At 35.5% G+C, this 19,083-nt stretch overlaps 1 protein-coding gene across 1 annotated transcript in view; it reads right to left on the bottom strand.

The window, feature by feature from the left end:
• Nucleotides 1-19,083, bottom strand: part of LOC120633871 — a 118,211-nt gene that overhangs the window by 12,253 nt on the left and 86,875 nt on the right. Inside the window, exons 2-3 of the mRNA XM_039904252.1 lie at nt 13,206-13,450; nt 1,416-1,627 (exon numbers count right to left, since the gene is read on the bottom strand). Coding sequence (XP_039760186.1) covers nt 1,416-1,627; nt 13,206-13,417 — 424 coding nt within the window. The 5' untranslated portion in view covers nt 13,418-13,450. The remainder of the gene's footprint in view (nt 1-1,415; nt 1,628-13,205; nt 13,451-19,083) is intronic.

Consider the following 19,083-nt stretch of genomic DNA (forward strand, 5'->3'; position numbering starts at 1 on the left):
GCATAGAGCATGTGCCTTAGCGCGGACTTTTGAATTGAGGACCGTCCGACCGTCGCTATAAGGAAGCAAGACCAAACATCCATTCTTAGTACTTTTTAAATAGGTACTTGTTTTTATACGTGTTTATAGTAGGTATTTTAAAGTTGTATTTATGTAAAAAAAAATTGTATTGTAATTTACGTGTTTCTCTAATAGGCCACGTTGTTTCAATGCGGTTTGGTGGTTATTAATAATATGCATCGTTAATTATTATATATCTTGTGTCAATGCTCTTCATATTTGGAGATTATAATATCACCCTTATCCATATAAGGTCCCAATGCTGGGACTTTGGAGCGGATTTTGGAGCACAGACCCATAACACTGCTATAATGCGGATTGGTGGGGTTAAACGACTATTATCACTCGTTAACAAATGGCTTAACGTGCTCGCCGAGGCACGGGGGATAACATCACGATATTTTTTAACAGAGTAACCCAAGAGGTCCATAACAAGTTTTGGCCTGACTCGGATTCGAACCCAAGACTTCGTGCGCCTTAGTTAAGCATGCTAACAACTACACCAGCAACGGAGCCAGTTACTAAAATACAGTACATTACAGTAATACTGTACAGAAAATACAGTACGTAGTAATGAGAATTATTATTTTAAGCCAAGTCGTAGAATCCAAGATATTTCAAAACAATGCAAAGTGGATTAAATTGCAATGGATTCCCTACAAGCTATGCCAGCTACGTCGAGAAGCTATCTAATCAATCTTGAAACTCGGTTAGTGCAATTTCACAGGATAGTAATAGCTTGTAAGGAATAAGGACTCAATCGTGCATGAGGTCTCGCACTGCACTACTCAATTTTACACTTTATTTTGTAGAAGATAAAATATATCAGACATTTCAAATCACAATATGAGAAATGGATATAAGTATCTTTATTTATTTACTTTGAAATAAGATGTTTCTGATGCACTGCGGCTGTTTTAATAATTCATGAGACGACAAACGAATCAGACGTTAGTTTATTTCAAATATTCCTTTGTTCACTGCGACTGGAGAGGACAGGTAAAAAGAATAAAACAAAGCTTTGCTTAGCTTTACGCCATCAGAAATGAACTGTCATATTTTCCCACGGCTCTTTCCTTTTTGGTACGATCGCAATATATTTACACGAATATTGCGAACGAGTCGAGTATGAAGTACCTACTTGATGAAATAATTTATTTTTCGTATAACAAAATGGTGACACACCAAGATGGAACCACACCTTAGTTTGATGGACTGAAATGGCTGCAATTTATGGGACGAGTTCCTGTCTTGCCATACGAAGTTTTACCCTGTTATAAGTTGATTGTTTTCCCATATGCTTAGTCCGTAAATTAACATAAAAAAATGTAAACCTACATTGTTGTTATACTTACTCCAGACATGTACACTCCATCCGTGATTTTTGTCCTCATCACTGTGCTCGGTTTCTTGCATCGGGGTTCCAGGAACTTCCGTTTCCGGTAACGTCCTCCACCTCTTTAGCAACTCCTTGGTTTTGTCTTTCGTCTTATCGCATGCCTGGCGCCAGTTGGTGAAATACTTGCGTGATACCTTCGGGCTTAGGGTGTTCGATTTTGAGTCTTGCCTGGAAAATAAATATTCAAATTGGATATTTTTTATTTATTTATATATATAAGCACTTGACTGCAATCACACCTGATGGACGATGGTAAGTGATGATGCAGCCCGAGCGCGCTTGCCTAGAAGATTCCTATTCACTCTTGATTTGAAGGTACTGGGGAAAATGGAAGCTGGAAGGGCATTCCAGAACCTTGCGGTGCGAATCAGAAACGAAGATGCAAAGCGTTTCGTATGCGTCCATGGTATATCAACCACAGATTCCTGCGGTACCTCGCGGTTCGATGATAAAAAGATGAAGGAGATATAGATCAACAGTTCTTAAGCACGCTCTCTGAAATATATCTTATAGATAGATTGCGGTAGAATTTTTTGACGGCTCGAGAAGAGGGAGTTTTTTTTTCATTGACCACACTTGATCTACACAAGAAGCTTTCACTATAAACTAGACTTTCCGCTTACGATTAAAGTGTAGATTAAGTGATAAGTCAATATTGTATAAACAACATGAACGTTTTGAACATTAAAATGAGCTTTTTACACCATTTTGTCCGATAGAAAATATAAGAATTTAATTGACTCGTTCCTCTGAATAGTTAATTAGTATTCTTCTTTTTTGTCGTAATACTCTTGCCAGTCATCACGGTGGGACATTGTTTGTGGCAGATGTTACTCGCCTCACGATCATTCGCCACTTCTTCCTATTTGAACATAGTCTGGTATACTCATGCAAGGGACCTCCCACTGAAGATTTGATCTGATCGGTCCATCGCGACCTACATCGGGTGACCTACCGCGCGCTCTAGTGCCTTTTACCTTGCCCTAATAATAGTACACTTTATACGGTATAATTAGAATACCGTGAGCTTTTTGCTTAAAACCATTAAAATAATATAGTGTTTTACCGGAAAAATACGTATACGTGTAAATATTAAAAACATTAAGCGTAAACTCAAAGAATACTTTAAAGCGAAGTTAGTTGGCTGACTCTTTTGTATCTCGTATAATTTATATTCATTTATTTTGGTACTTACTACTATTAAAAATTAAAATTTACAGGCTTACTTCGTGCCCATCGTTCTACAATGTAGCAGTATGTTTTTACACACATTCATCTAATTAACACCTAAGGTAATCGTTGCAGATAGGCACCGAGGACAAACCTCTGTGGTTTTTTCGGTGCTTATTATTTTCATAGGCATGCAGGTTTCCTCTCGATGTTGTCCCTCATCTGTTAAAGTAAGTGAAATTTGTATTTCTTAAATTAAAAACGCTCATAACTCCGAAAAGTAAGAGGTCGAACTGGGGATCAACCTCGGTCCCACCCAATCGGAGGCCGAAGCCCTAACCACTAAATTATCGCCGCTTGGAACTTAATCAAGTAGGTACAATCTTCGATATGTTATGGAACAATCTAAACGAAATGAGTTATAGGGAATAGTACAAAAGTTATTTTAAAATAAAAAATACTGTAAAGTGGTCGCCATCCACGCTACCGAAAACCCGTCTGGCGTCTACTAACAAAATAAGCCCGCTTTTAGAAAACTTGGCAGAATGTATGACGTAAAATTTTTGTACGCGTGCGGTTTCTTTAAAATTACATACCCGGATAACAGCCCGGAACACCGTTATTAGGACGATACTTTCTGCTGTGTTTTTATTTATAACCGCGGAAAAGAGGTTTGCAATTTCTAGCGCTTTTCCTAAAAAAAATGTAAGGTTCCCAATATCTGTTGTAAAATTACAAATAGCTTTTATTTTATCACATGTTGATCTATTCTACTATCCCGTTTCGTTATCTTTATAATTCCACAAACGGTTGTCTGGAAAGGATCGCTTGAAGCGATAGGACCTTTTCGCTTTTTTTTACTTTAAGAAATGTCTTAATTTGCTATACTCCGGGAAAAGCAGGAAAATCTGTATGGTGTAATCTCTTCAATCTTTATACTCAAGACCAAACAATTCTACGGCAATGGGTACATTGAGTCTACGCACGTTTTGCTCCAAAACTTTACAATATATAAAAGTTATTCATTGTAAAGTGAACCTGACGATGGTTCGGTTCAAAGTATAGAGATAAGGTAGTATAGCTTAACTTTCATAATATATCATGGAATTCCGCAAAGTAAGGTCTGCTATCTAATACAACATTTTTAATTCGAAAACATGGGACATGGACCTTGCACAAATTCAAAATTCATTTATTTCAAGTAGGCATTCAAAATAAGCAACATTCATTTTTGTATCTTGTGAGAGTTGAAGGAAACTTGTTATTAAGAAATTCATCAATTGTATAGTAACCTCGGTGTAATAAATCTGTTTTAACATATTCTATAACCTTACGCATTGGTAGGTCCAAAATTACCTTAGGAATCATATTATAAAAGCGTATACTCAATCCCACAAATGACTTCTGTACCTTTCGCAGACGATATGCAGATGTCACTAATTTATGACCATTTCTTGTAAGTCGACTGTTTATATCCACTTTTTGTTTATATAGACTAATATGTTGTCTTACAAATACTCTCTTAATTCCGTGTACGCCCTACCTATCTAATTTCAAGTTTGTTAAAATTTTCGAGATGTCATGATTAGTCTGTCAATTTGTAAGTGGTATTTAACTTTTATGTTTTGACGAATTTACTACATAAATAAGTTACATAAATAATATTTGCTTATTAATTAGACATCGTCGATTTCAAAGTGTGTTTAATGTTTATACTTTGAAGTAGGTACAGGGAGGTTACCTAATCAACACTGTTCTAACTGAAATGTAGGCTTGATTAAATGTCTGGCAAAGAGACGGTCTCCTCTGTTACATGACACTTCTCCCGAAATTACTTTATAAACATACAACATTTTGGAGCCTTGTTAACTTTATTAAAATATTGGATAGAAGCGGGCGTTAGCAGAAGTCATTAATATAAAATGAACTTTTTTCATCATCATCATCACATCAACCGATAGACGTCCACTGCTGGACATAGGTCTTTTGTAGGGAGTTCCAAGTTCTACGGTTCTGAGCCGCTTGGATCCAGCGGCTACCTGCGACGCGCTTAATGTCATCTGTCCACCTCGTTGGGGGCCGACCAACGCTGCGCTTACCAGTTCGGGGCTGCCATTCCAGCACCTTGGGACTCCAACGTCCATCCTTTCTCCGAACTATGTGCCTTATTTATTATTGATTATTTCTGCCGCTAATCAGCTCTGTTGAGATTCTGTGTTCCGGTCTAGAGGGCGTGGTAACCGGTGTATTTACAGGCACAATAGGCTTAACACCTATGCCTCAAATTGATGGACACAGAGCGGCATGATGCCGGACGTGCTCATTGCATGCTCTATGAAGTGTTGCTCTGTGTTTTCCACTTACCTTCAGGTGAGTCATCTGCTTGGCCCGTCAATTAAAACTATAAAAAAAATAATATTCAGGTTACTATACCGGTGGTAGTCACTACAAACAGACTTGGCGTTTCAAAAGTGCTTATATTAGGCCTACTGGAATTTTGAATTTGGAACTAATTTGATATAAACTGCGAAAACAAGGCGAATCAGTATGGTTTGATTTATAATTTCTTTGGTCTTTATACACCACACCGCACAGATAAATCGTACAACATACATAATGCGTAGAAAATGCACGTTTTTTGCTCTGCCACCTAAGCGTTATTAGCAGATATATAAACATAGGCTACAGATATACTGTTATATGAGTAGAACTTGAGTAGTATAAAAAAGTCCGTCGAACCAATCTAAATAAGTCACAATAACGGACTCTGTGTTGGAAACACTTTAAAATTGAAAAGTGATTTTCAAACGTCTTTATTGTTTATGGAATACAACGAATACCTAGGATAACAGTCATGCAATAAATATATCATGACAACGTAAGATTCAAACAGCATATCATTCAAATTAACATACGTACAGCTTGGAGGGGAGTTTACGTCTACGAGTAATGTCCGGTAGGCCCATAATGTACTAAATAACATTGCTTAACGACCCATAGGTACCGTGCACACACGTCAATATTATTGATCATAATCTGAATATTGTCAATAATATTGCTTAAGGCGTACTGAAGAATTGAAGTATTGATTAAAAATAATGCCAAGTTAAATGGTGACTGGTGACAACGAGGGTGAAACCGCGAGAATAGCTAGTAAAATTGTAAAATCTATTATACTCTCATTAAAATGGCATTTAAAAATTAGGTTACGCAAGTCTCCATTAATTAAAATTCGATCGGATTTTTGCTAATTGCAGTCAGATTGATTACATCCAATTATTGTAATTAATCGTCTTGAAACGTTGTTTTACGTATTTCGATTAATAATAGTATTGTAATACTAGCTGACGCCTGTGACTTTGTCCGCGTCGTGGCAATTATTTTACAGGATAAAAAATTATGCTTTGTTTCCCACCAGGATGCAATCTCTCTGTACTACTAAATTCTTCAAGATTGTTTTACAGGTTGGGCAAGAATTGATAATAAATAAATTACCATCCAAAGTTCCATCGTCCTCACACATCTTCTCAACATTAATAATAATTCTACTTTCGTTCAAAGGAGTAAAGCATCTTGAGACTAAGAACGCAGGCAACAGTAGTATTTCAATATATTTAGTAAAGGTTTGTTCAAACTCAACATTAAGCACATTCAATATGACAAATCTTATTCATAGCCATACGTAGGTGAAATGCGCTGACATTTTTGTATGGAAGAACAAATATCGACGGCTCCATCAGTCATTGTAAATTGTAGCTCATCGATCATCCGCCGCCTGAGAGACACGTAGACCATGCACGCTTTGTCAATGGTTGTTTTATTTGCTAAATAAAGGTGTGTTTAAACTTTACATTAAGCACATTACATATAACAAATTTTATTTTAAATCATAGATAGGAAAAATTCTGACACTTTTTAATCGAAGTATTCACATAAAAAAAAAGTAAGATTATAATTTGTTTGGATGGATTATTCGCCGGCTGGGAGCCACAGAAGGCTATGCATTCTTCTTTACTTGTTTATTTGCAGAGTAACTAAAAGAGTACCTAAAACACAGAGCTTAATGTTTGAGTTTATCAAACTTAAACATTAAACACATTACATGTAACAAATTTTATTTGAAATCAAAGGTATTTAACGTTTGCTGACTTTTTGGTTTGGAAAAACAAGCATCGCCGGATCCATCAGTCATTGTAAATGTACATCATCAAACTTTTGCTGGCTAAGAGTCTGAATATAATGTTAACGCTTCATTGGTAATTGTTGCATTTAATACGTAACACTTTTTTTAAACTCTATAATTATAATATAACATAATACGAAAATCTTATTCCAAATTATAGTTAGGTAAATGGCGGTGACTTTTTGCTTGTAAGAACGTGTATCGACGGTTTCATCATTGGCATTCTCTGGCTAGGAGTCTCAAGAGGATATCAATGCGTCAGCGGTATTTTTTGTATTTACTAAATAGAGGTTTGTCTTACCCTTTTTAGTAAGCATATAACGCATTGAAATCTTATTCAGAATCATAGGTAGGTAACATGCACTTTTTTTATCTAAAAGAACATATTATATCGGAAGCTCCATCAGTCGTAAATGTAACCCATCAATCTTTCGGTGGCTAGGAGTCTCAGTAGGATTAACGCTTCACTGGTAATTGTTTTATTTAAAAAGTAAAGGTATATTAAAGCTCTACAATAAGCTCTTAAGAAAATAGTATATAATCTTTTTTTTTTTTTCGTAAAATGTAAATCTTTGATTTAACAAAAAAAAACGTCTTTATCTTTTTCTTGAAAAGCTAATTACTGTAGAAAATAGGAATTCAGGCTCTACAGCATTAGTGTTTTCAAATTACTTTTCATCAAATTCGTGGCCCATTGTTTCAATATATGACTAATCTTATTCATAAACAGGGGTAGGTAAATTGTCTGAAAATTTTCCTTTGAAATAACGAAAATCGACAGCTCCATCAGTCATTGCAATTTGTAGCTCATCGATCTTGCGATGGCTGGGAGTCACAGTACCGTGTGAACGCTTCACTGATAACTGTTGTATTTTCTGAGTAAAGGATTGTTAAAACTCTACAAAAAGTTCATCACATATTAATAACTTTTTTAAATCCAGACCAGTTTAATGCGATGATATTTTTTTATGGAAGAACAAAATATCAACGGCTCCATTAGTCATTGTAATATTTTGTGATCGAAAATTCCCCGGCTGGGAAATACACATTGAACAGTTCATTATGTTCAATAATATAGTCCCCGCCATAATAATTTTGCTCAGAAAAAATGACAGTATAATTAACATAAATAAAAACTGACTCTTAAAACTTTTTATACATATTATAAATATGAAAATTTGTTTGTTTGTCCTTCCTTCACGCGATAACTGTGCAACTAGTCTACTTGACTATGGCATAGTATGCATAGTAGCATGCATAGTAGCAATTAACACGGACGACCCGGGCGAAGGCTAGTAAATGATAAAAAACAAAAAAAAATGATTTGAAATATTGAGTTCCCAACCCCAAATTTAACTATGTTTCGGTAGAGTTCTGATTGACGCATAATAAATGCAACTTTTCCCTGTACTGATAAGATGTTTCTCATTTTTTATGGCAATGAGATTTTGGCTATTAATTTCACTTTCAATAACTCAATTTTTTTTTTTACGCCAGAATTTAGACGCTTTTTTTGTCTGCGACTTTTGTTTAAAACTGTGCGCTTTCCTTTTCTGTGGTTTATGGTTGGGTAATTTTTTTATCTATTACCAGCTTATTACCCCACAGAATAGAAGTTTTTGCCCTGTAGTGGTAATTACCCTTTGGGTTAGGAATTGTGGCACGCTAAGTTAGCCAATTATTGTGTAAACTGAGTAAATGTTTGTTTAAACTCTACAATAAGAATAACAGATAAACAAAACTATGTATGTATTGTGTAATCGGTATCGATAAGGTTTGCTTTACATTATTGTGGTTATTGGTATAATGTTTACTTAAACGGCACTTAACAAGATGTTCGTAAGTTGGTAAACAATTTAATGGAATTCAATGTATTGCGAGGTCGAGTAATGCTTTTATTAACAGTGGTTATCAAGACACACGATAGTGTGTAAGCCAAGGTCCACCCAAGAATAAGGAACTGGCGACGCAGCTACCGTGTGTAATATTTCAAGAACCATTTAGAGCCACTTTTGCCCTATATCTCAATTCTTTTGTCGGTGAAGCCGTCAACCACCAATATTCTTCATATGGATCTTGGCTTTAAATTTTTACATAATTTATGTATTTGATGCCTTTTATTCCATGCAAAAATAGTAAAAAATAATGAAATAAAAAAACATATTTTTTTACTTTTTGCATGGAATAAAAGTCTTTTTTATTTTGTTTTATTTATGTTTTAGATGTGTCATAATATATGCGAATATTAATTTCAATTTTAGTTGTTGTTTCGTCAACGTGATGGTTGATTAATCAAAACGTATGGATTTAAATCCATATATATTCGGATCTTTGATAGACACATCGTTAGTAGAGCCGTTTTTAACTGTATCTATTAGGTAAACAATCCATGTATCCAGAAATAGCTGTTGATTGTTGAGGGAGAAAAATTATGAGGGAAATTCAACGTTTACCCATACCCAGTACTTGCTTAGCGTTACCTCTTTTTTGATCGAGGGGAATTACTTCTGGATCCATCGCGGACCACCACGCCTAGGGCAGGTATCAGGTACGGTAGGTAGGTCCGAGTCTTACCGACTACAGCCCCCCTGTTTTAAAACCAGTCGCCTGATGGCTGGGTCACAGGAGCACGCATCCGCAAAGCCTATTGTTACCTAGTCTAAGTCTACGTCAATAATAAGACGTATATAGTTAGATAATAAGAGCTATGTAATAGGTTGGGCTTAGCTTAGTTGTATAATATATTGGTTATTATATTGATGTTATCAATGTCTAATTACAGAGCTTATCGATCAGACAAAGCATCCATTGTCAGCTGATTGATTAATGTTCTGTCATGCAGATGTTTGATCCTCATTTATTTGTGGTATATTATCTATTTCAGGATCTTTGGTGTGATGTGGGAACATCCAGCTATAACTTATATAGCCAGCAAGTCTTTTATTTGTTTATTCATTTGAATAAAACGAACTTGTAACTGCAATCTCATCGCTTAGCAGCACGTTTTTGTCGGTAGGGTGGTTACTAGCCACGGCCAAAGCCTCCCACCAGAAAAATAATTAGTCTTCCGGTAATTAAGGCACCCCGAAAACAGACACATTTGTGGTGCCTTCTGTTAGCAAGATCTATCCGCTTGTATATACATTAATTCCTATTGCTCCACTCCCATGGTGTCGGAGTTGTAAGTTTACATGCGTCTTGCATCTAGTGCCTTATAAATAAACGTGGCACGTTTATACTCGTACGTATAGGCAGCGCCGTGTTTTGTCACGCTCTGACATTTAAAAAGTGAGTAGTTACAAAAACTGCATTACATTCTGTTTCATATACAGTTCTCTTTCTGCTTTCTCTAGATTATCTCCACCTTTTCTCTCTTATGTAACGAAATGTTCCATGACAGATTCTAGAAATTTAACAGCAATCAGTATCATTCAAAATATAAGAGAACCGTGCGAAGTTTATCATTCAAAATAGAATCAAACGGCCGTGTAAGGGTGCGCTTCTCAATAAGATCTTTATATAAAATGTATTTACTTCACAAATTTTAATTGATTGTGAGTATTGATAACGATAAGAAGAAGCCCACATAAAACAAAGCCGGGTTAGTTTGTTGTGGGCTTCCTTTTAGACCAGTGTGCTTTGGAACCCTCCGAATGTAATTATCACCGTCACCTTAGCAATGGAAACATATTTAAAGCTTGTGATAAACATACATGAATAGAGAATTTTGAATTTTGAGAGACAGAGAATTGGCTTTAAACAGCGAATTTAAACTGTTTTCGTTTGTACAGCGCTTAAATTAAGGGGAGTCGGTGGCTGTCATGACAATTTGTGACATGCATTTGTAATGTTACATATCGCATATTAATGTTGTTTGTGCTTGGTTTTGCTAATGGACAACCACTCATCTCTATTACTAACTGCACGGACTGACCCTTAACAAATGACAAATTGAATTTCGTCCACATTTAAACCTATAACATGACATACGAGTGTGTTAGTTCCAGATGTCTACATACGAGTGTATCTAGACATCTGGAACTAACAATGTAGTATTTTAAATTCAGATGAAGGAGCTACTATAGTAGTTTGTTGCTATTTTTACACGAGGGCCTGTAAATTTATTATTTAGTAAAAACGAATCAGTGGAGTTTTTAAAGAACTTGTACTTGTATGTAATATTTCAAATAGTTTTTCTTTTATTTAATATAATTATACCAATATTATATAAATATATAGGTGTGCCTACAAATAGTCGCTTAGCCATTATTCTTTCAAAACACAAGCTCGGTTTTTTTAGATTGCGGTATGAAACTTACATTATAATTGGGTCAAAAAGTTCTGATAAACTTTATAAATAAATAGATATGCGCGGTAACTTTTAATTGTAGGGCGCTCGGGAGTAGGGTTGCCAATTCACTACTGTAATATCCATAAAATTGGTCTTATGTCGCCCGACAGCTGAGCTTTTGCACAATTTTACTGTTGCAATAAAACTTTAGTCTTTTTTTGGTATTTGTTGATCTATATTGCATTTAATGACAAAAACTAATCTTATTTTTTAAATATAATTAAATTATTATTTGTATATAAAATATTATACAATATTATTTGTAAGTAACAAAACAGCGCTATCACTTTCCGATCATGTTCACACTGTGTTAGGATACTGACCTACTACCTTCCTTTCATCATAGTTCAAACTTTATTATATTATACATAATCAGTTCGTATCAATTAATGAAGCTAACAAGTTGTTTTATTTTTCCAAATCTATTTGCTATTTTATTGATATAAAGTGTTACTTTTTAGTTACATTTTTCAGCACGTACACCACTCAGGTTTAATCGGATAAATAGATTAATAGATAGATACTCCTTACTGTACATTAATTATTTAAAAATAACTATATGATATAGTAACCGTTATAACTATATGGACTTGTGGATGGATCTAGTAGGAACGATAATGTCAACTGACTAACAAATGTTGTATAGCTCAAGTTACTAAAGCTACTGGCGCGAGCTACTGGCTCCATCTATTAACGCAAGCACAAAAAGGCTGGCTCAAGGTACTGGCGCAAAATTCTGGATTACGTTACTGATTAACTACCCATCCACAAGCAGAGAAGTAATCTATTTTTGCAAGCTACTGGCATATTACAGCCACATTTTGAATATTAAAGCTGTAGTGATTTTGAAAAGCTGCTGTAGCACTGAAGAAATAAAACCTTTCTAAATTTCTCAACTGTCACGATAAAGAAAGGAATAGACATACAAAAGGAATTATACATAAAGAATTGAAATTCCATTGATTTCCGGGACAATAGGCGCTTTGCCGAGAGCTCATCATGTTTTCGTCGAATGTAAAACATCTTATGACGTCCGGGTCACTTGGCAACCCTAATTGCGAGACTCGAGTGATATTTCAATGAAAAGTTGAGTTGTACTCGTAGATATGCAAACAACCTCCGCTGAGAACGTTGAAACTTTGCTTTTATTCATTCGGTTTATTGATATTCAGTTGCCATTTTTTTCACTTATCTTTTTAGGACTTTTGTAAGTTATGTGCCTCTGTACATACTAAGATGTCATTGCCACTAGGGCGGTTATAGCTCCAAAAATAATATTACCCATAAGATAAAGTCTCCACATGGCAATATCATCGATTCGCGCATTCACTGCCTTTCTACAGCGAGTTGTGATAGGTTGGCTACGGTTACTTTCGGACTGTTGTGTAGAGAATCGGTGCTGTCCAAACCAGTGTTATGTAAAAGTTATTATGCGGAGTTTCTATCGCTATTCTATGAGAGTGAAATTTCAAGGTTACAAGTTTAGGTACTATTTTTTACTTGAGTGAAACACATTTTTTCGTTTATAGGAAGAAAAGCTGTACATTGTATTTATAATACGAATAGCGCGCATGTGTAATGTGACAATTATAAGAATTGGAGTTTATTTAAGAAGTTTCGCTTTTCTTTTGCATTTTTTTTAGGACAATCTCTTCACTACTTACTTGAAAATTCTCTAAGGAGAGCTTAATCGCTGAGGGTGAGGCCCTTAAAAGCGTTCTGTCAACTTACAAACTTAACAAACTAATTTCACTATTAATACGCCTATTATAACTGCGTAATATTTGTTGGTTTAATTTTGGGTGTCTATTCTATTATGTTTTGGTGTATAATAAAGTCTATTTTCATTTCATTTCATTCATTAGAACAGAGTACATTTTGTATATTATCTTTTATAGATACATCACGTCAATCAATGCAACGTTGGGATGACAAGATACGTTGTCGAAGATCCGGTCCGTAAACGAACTTTTGAAGTCTATCCAACAGTATCAGAATTGCAGCGTGAAGGAGGCACCTAAGAGAAAAAAAACTTTTTTTACCTGTCAAAAGTATCTTTTGAACTTTCACTAGCTCTTGACAAACGCCTATCAGCTCTTCTCGAGGCGTCGTCGTTTGGGGACTTGTCCTGGGGGACCCTAAGCTCCTTCTCTGACTTGCTGCTCGATCTGGAGGTCTTGCCTTCCTCCTCTTTCTGGGTAGCCGGGTTTATGGGCGACAGGTTGCCCGGCTTTTCATGACGTTTCATCTCCATATTTCCGCGTGAATGATCATCGTCGCAGCTCGTCTGTTGAATAAAAAATATTCAATAAAGTGATAATGTCTTATATAATGGAGGAAAATCGGTCAAGTAATTTTATTTCACGTAGCAACGCACGCTTTGCGTGAGCTTATCAAGTGTTTAGACTCGCTGAGAATTTGTGTGTTGTACAGTGAGTCAACTTGTTTGTATACTCATTGCGAGTAACGGCGCGCAAGCAATACCGAGGCGGCAGGCGTCATAAGCAGAGCTGTAAGGCGGCTTTACTTATTATACTTATATTAATACGTAGAGACGACTACGCCAATGTCTCAGTCTATCCCAATGGCTTGCATACAGGGTATGCATAGGGTATAAAGCGGGCAGATGATATAAAAAAAAAAACTCCAGTTATAAGGATAGGCATTGTAAGAATTACAGAAAGCCTTCCTCCTTTAGGTTTTTCTTCACTTTATATCATATTCGTATCATGTGCATACCCTCTATGCACGCCACTCTCTCAGACAATACTGAGAAATCCCTTGCTTACACAAAAATTTACAGCGTTTCGTTGTAACAAAACGCTGTATATTTTTAACCTCAAATTCCTGTTGCTTCGTGAGATAAAACTATTAAACTTGAAGATGACTACAAGTGATATGCCATATCTGAAGCTATAAGCCCAATGAGAACTATTGTTATGATATAATTATGTTAAAGTGATAGTTCCTATATTTCTTGCATTGCATCTTAGGAGAAAGGCCATAGAAGGGTGTGTGGCTTTATAAAGTCGGTAACTGGAAGAATGAGCGACTGCAGGGATCTAAACCCTTTTTTTTTCAACATACTTCGGTTAGCTATAGGATCCGATTATCATCACTAGCATTTTTTCAAACCAGTTTCAAATTTCAGATAGCAAAAAAATTACGTCTGTCATTAAGTAATCGTTCCAAAAAGTTGGAAACTGGCTAAGACAGCCATTATTATTTAAGGAGACATGGATTACGCGTATTCTCGAGTGCATATGTTGCTTGTTGCTCGATCTTCACCAAAATAATATTTTATATAAAAGATATATGTACGTGTATTATATAAAAGATATATAAGCTGGAATGTTAATGGAATGCTGAGAATAAAAATCTAGTGTCCAGCTTCTGCGATAATGTCATGTACCTATAATAAATACTACTTAATATGGAAACAAATGGAGAAAGCCAATGTTTAAAATTGATAAAATATATATAAGCTGCAATAATGGACCTGGACATAAATTATTGTTTACTTATTTTTGTAACGTCCGAAACGGTGTAATTTTTGAATGCCCATGTAGTGTAGGTATGTAGTATTCACAACTCTGAAATAAGTAGAGGTTTACGTATATTTTTTTACCGTTTTACGATGGTGATCCAGTTATTATATCTAATGTCTACCATACATATATAATGGTAAGAAAATATCGTAAAGCTAGAGAAATACGTTTCATCAGTGTTGTCGTTCACAATTCATTCACCTTTCTCTCGCTAAAAATATTACAATTAGAACTTGATTCAATCAGACGTTTCAAAACTGCTTAATTCTGCAAAACTAATTTTGCCTATTGATTAGGATAGATTTATTTATAGGACAGCCTGCGTAAAACGATCAAAATGAACCATCGTACATAGAGTTTGTTTTATAATAGTTAGATTTCATACCGGAATCTATATGACTTGTGATTCTTCCAGAGAAAGCAACACTGACCTATTGACGAAAAAAGCGAGATGTCAACTTACCAACAATACGGTTCCTAATTCAAGTTGGTAGGTAGATTTAAAAAATTGCGTGATTGTCGAGGTCAAGTCGACGGAAATGTGAGATAAAATAAATAGTATTTTATCTCGAGATTTAGTTCGAGATTTAGTTTAAATAAATAAAGAAAATAATAAATATACGGCAATATACACATCACCATTTAGTTCCAAAGTATAAGACAACTGATGAATATTTTTTTATGTATAATATACATATTTACTTGTAATATATAGATGAAACCCTGACACTGAAAACAATCGTTTCATCACTGACACTAACATTTTGTGTCTAGCAACTTTTGCCTTATATTCGACTAGTTTTAGTTCTATTTCTAAATACTAATTATAACATAGGTACTATTACGACATGTTTAGGTAGGTCAAGTATGTTCTAGAATTACCTAAAGATCGCATAAATGGACTAGTTATAGAACGTCTTAAACAAAATAACATTTAAAATTCTGCTCACCAATGAATTACACAATTTCAGCAAAACACTTAAACAAACAAACTACAATGACAAAAGATCTATTGGATTTCGAAGAAATTAAATAAATAAATAAATGTATGTACAACGTAATTAAATTACGTTTAATGTACAAAATTAAATATAAATTGATATGATTTTTAACCATTCTATATCGCCGGCACCGTCGTAATCAGTGATCGCTGGGTTCAAATAGGTGAACTAGAGATCACAGGGGCAATTCAGGAGAAGCTAATAAGGTAAAGAATAAATATAAAAAATAATGTCAGAGAAGAAATAACGGAAATAAAGAAAGTGCTCGTAATATTAAATAATGATATAATAATACCCTTTAAGTAGGTATACCGTTGTAAATTTAAAACGCGTAATTTACGCGTTTATGTAAATAAAGGCACCAACTTCAAGCATCAGTGTTGTAAATCCAATTCCCGAACTTAGCTTGTAATACGCTAGCGAACATATAAATGTTTTCTGAGCATTATACAACGGGCCGCTTACTACGACATAATATCTATTTATATTCGTATTTTAATCCCAATTAGCATTTAGAACGAAGCATGTGGTTTAAGTTTCATAAATAGTGGTGCGCGAAAATAATGACGAGCAAAGAGTTAGCGGTGATAGCCCAGTGGGTAGGACGTCGACTTCGCTTATTGGGGGGGGGGGGGGGGGGTTAGTTCGAATCCCAGCACGCACTTCTAACTTTACTACGTCATGTACGTTTTAAGCAATTAAAAATTAAATTAAAATATCATTCAATGGAAAGCAAGTGATATTTAATGAAGGAAAAGCTCGATCAAAAAACATAATAACTCGGAAAATTCTTCAAATAGTCCAACATAGGTCGACGTATGAATCACATAATATGAAGCTTTGACTGCACTGACTGAGCTTTGAGAACAAAGAAGGAAACCGGCAAGAGCTAATTAAAACCCGTAATTAAAATAAATCTATCCAGAGAATTGTGCTGAGAATAATAACTCTTAGTATGAAATTCAATTTGCTGACGAAAAACAAAGAAAAGAGAACTACTACGTAATCCCGAAATTACAAATACAAACTGGTGACGCCATTTTTACTTTCGGGGAATCATCACCATAAAATGGTATTTATTTTCTTTGTAAATTTAGTGGACTGTATATTTTAGGTTTTGCTGGATTCTTTTCCCCTTTTTAATGTTTAAACTATGGCTTTAAAGGATATAGAACAAGGGATAACTAGGGTTGGACAGAAAAGTATTTGCACGTGGACTTACAGTTCGTCGTAATGCAGTTCTCTTGATTTCTCGTCACTTCACAAGGTTTCACAGGTTATCACTAAACACTAAAGCACTGATGTAGGTTTAAATACTATTAATCGTCCAGTATAAGGTTCTTTGGCCGGCCGACCATGTGGTTTTATTGAGCGGAAGATTGACGTGCGTTTGCCGCGGATATAGGTGTGCAACTAATTGGCGGCGTGATGCGGGCAGATAAGGATGCGGAAATATAAAAAATGGAGGATGGAAATCCATAGTGTAGCCATTATCTATTACTTCGACCACAGATTAATGAGAATTTATCAAGCATCCCCCCGGACATGAAGGAACCCTTCATAAAACGGATATAAACATAATTGCAACTTATAATACGACCTAATATTGTAAGTATACTATACAAGAGTAATGCATAAAGAAAAATAAAATAAATTAACTAAAACATAATAAGATTAAATGAGAACTAGTGATAAAAATTATTGAGTTGGCAGCGGACATAACTTAACGATAGGCCGGATATAAGTCCCGTTCTTAGTTTTTATTTGAACTACGCGGACAACTCCATCTTTGCCAGGTAGCACCTTAGTAATGACCCCAAGTGGCCACTGTAAGGACGGCGCGTTTTGTACAATAACTATCACAACAGTCCCTATTGTAAGCGGATTCGTGGGAGTGTTCCACTTTTGACGCACTTGCAAATTGTGCAGATATTCCGTTCTGAATCTCTTCCAGAATGACTGAACCAGAGAATCCAATAAAGAAAATCTAGACAAAAGACCGGCGCGTTCTCCAGTTACGTCTGGAGCTGGAATGAATTCCAAAGGTACGGTTGAAAGAAAATGCGAAGGCGTTAGCGCGGAGGGTTCAGAGGGATCTGAACTTAAAACATACAGAGGTCGACTGTTAAGTACAGCCTCAATTTCATTAAGTACAGTAAGCATTTCCTCGTATGTCAGAATTTGTTTGCCGATTACGCGAAAAAGTAGAGTTTTAACACTTTTAATATTACTCTCCCAGACTCCTCCAAAATGGCTTGCAGTTGGTGCATTAAGTTTCCAATCTATACGATATTTAGCTAATTCGGAACTAAAGTCCTTATAATAATCTTCTGACTTTAAAAAGGTATGTAACTCATTCAAATAAGCCTTGGATGAAACGAAATTGGTCCCTTGGTCTGAATACAGGACTTCGCAATTTCCTCTCCTGGCCTGGAATCTTTTAAAACAATTTAAGAAGGCGGAGGAACTCAGATCAGAGGCTAGCTCTATATGAACCGCCTTTGTAACCAAACAAACAAATAGGCATATATATGCCTTCTGACTACGTATGCCGCGTTTCCTAGTCAATGTGATATAGAGAGGTCCAGCGTAATCTACACCTGTGTGTAGGAATGCCTTACTTTTCTCTATCCTACACTTAGGAAGGTCAGACATAAGTGGAAATGTAGGCTTAGGATTATGCCTAAAACATGCATTGCACTTATGTATGCGTTGACGTACCACACAACGAGCGGATAATATCCAATATTTTTGTCTCAATATAGACAGAAGCAATTGAGGGCCAGCGTGTGAATGATTACGATGATAGTGATCAATTAACAGATCTATTATGTGTCCCTTCTTGGGTAATAAAATTGGGTGTTTATGCGAGTAATCTAACGACGAGTAAGCAAGACGTCCACCCACCCGAAGAATGTCCTCAGAAACAAAAGGAAATAATTTTCGTAATTTTGACGAACATGGTTTATTATTTTTAATGTTGTCAATATCAGTCTGAAAGACTGAGCGTTGTATTGTGCGAATTATCAGTAATTCAGCTGCATTGATATCTTCAGCTGTAATAATATCTCTGCGCGGAAGTTTTTTCATGAATCTGAGTACATAAATCGTGGCGTGAAGAAATTTAGTCCAAGAAGAACATTTAGATCCAAGCTTTATAATTGTATATTCATCGTGCGATATTATTAAGTGCGTTGTAGTTTTCTCCTCAGGTAATGAAGAAATCTGATGAGAGGAAAACTTTATTATGGGCCACTCTTCTGAAGATAAAGACAACCATGGGGGACCCTTAAACCAAAGGTCGTGTTTTGAAAACTGTGTGGGCATAAGGCCACGAGACACACAGTCCGCGGGGTTTTGAACACCAGGTA

The sequence above is a fragment of the Pararge aegeria genome, chromosome 22 (genome assembly GCF_905163445.1).
Source record: "Pararge aegeria chromosome 22, ilParAegt1.1, whole genome shotgun sequence".
In the NCBI taxonomy this organism is placed as follows: Eukaryota; Metazoa; Arthropoda; class Insecta; order Lepidoptera; family Nymphalidae; genus Pararge; species Pararge aegeria.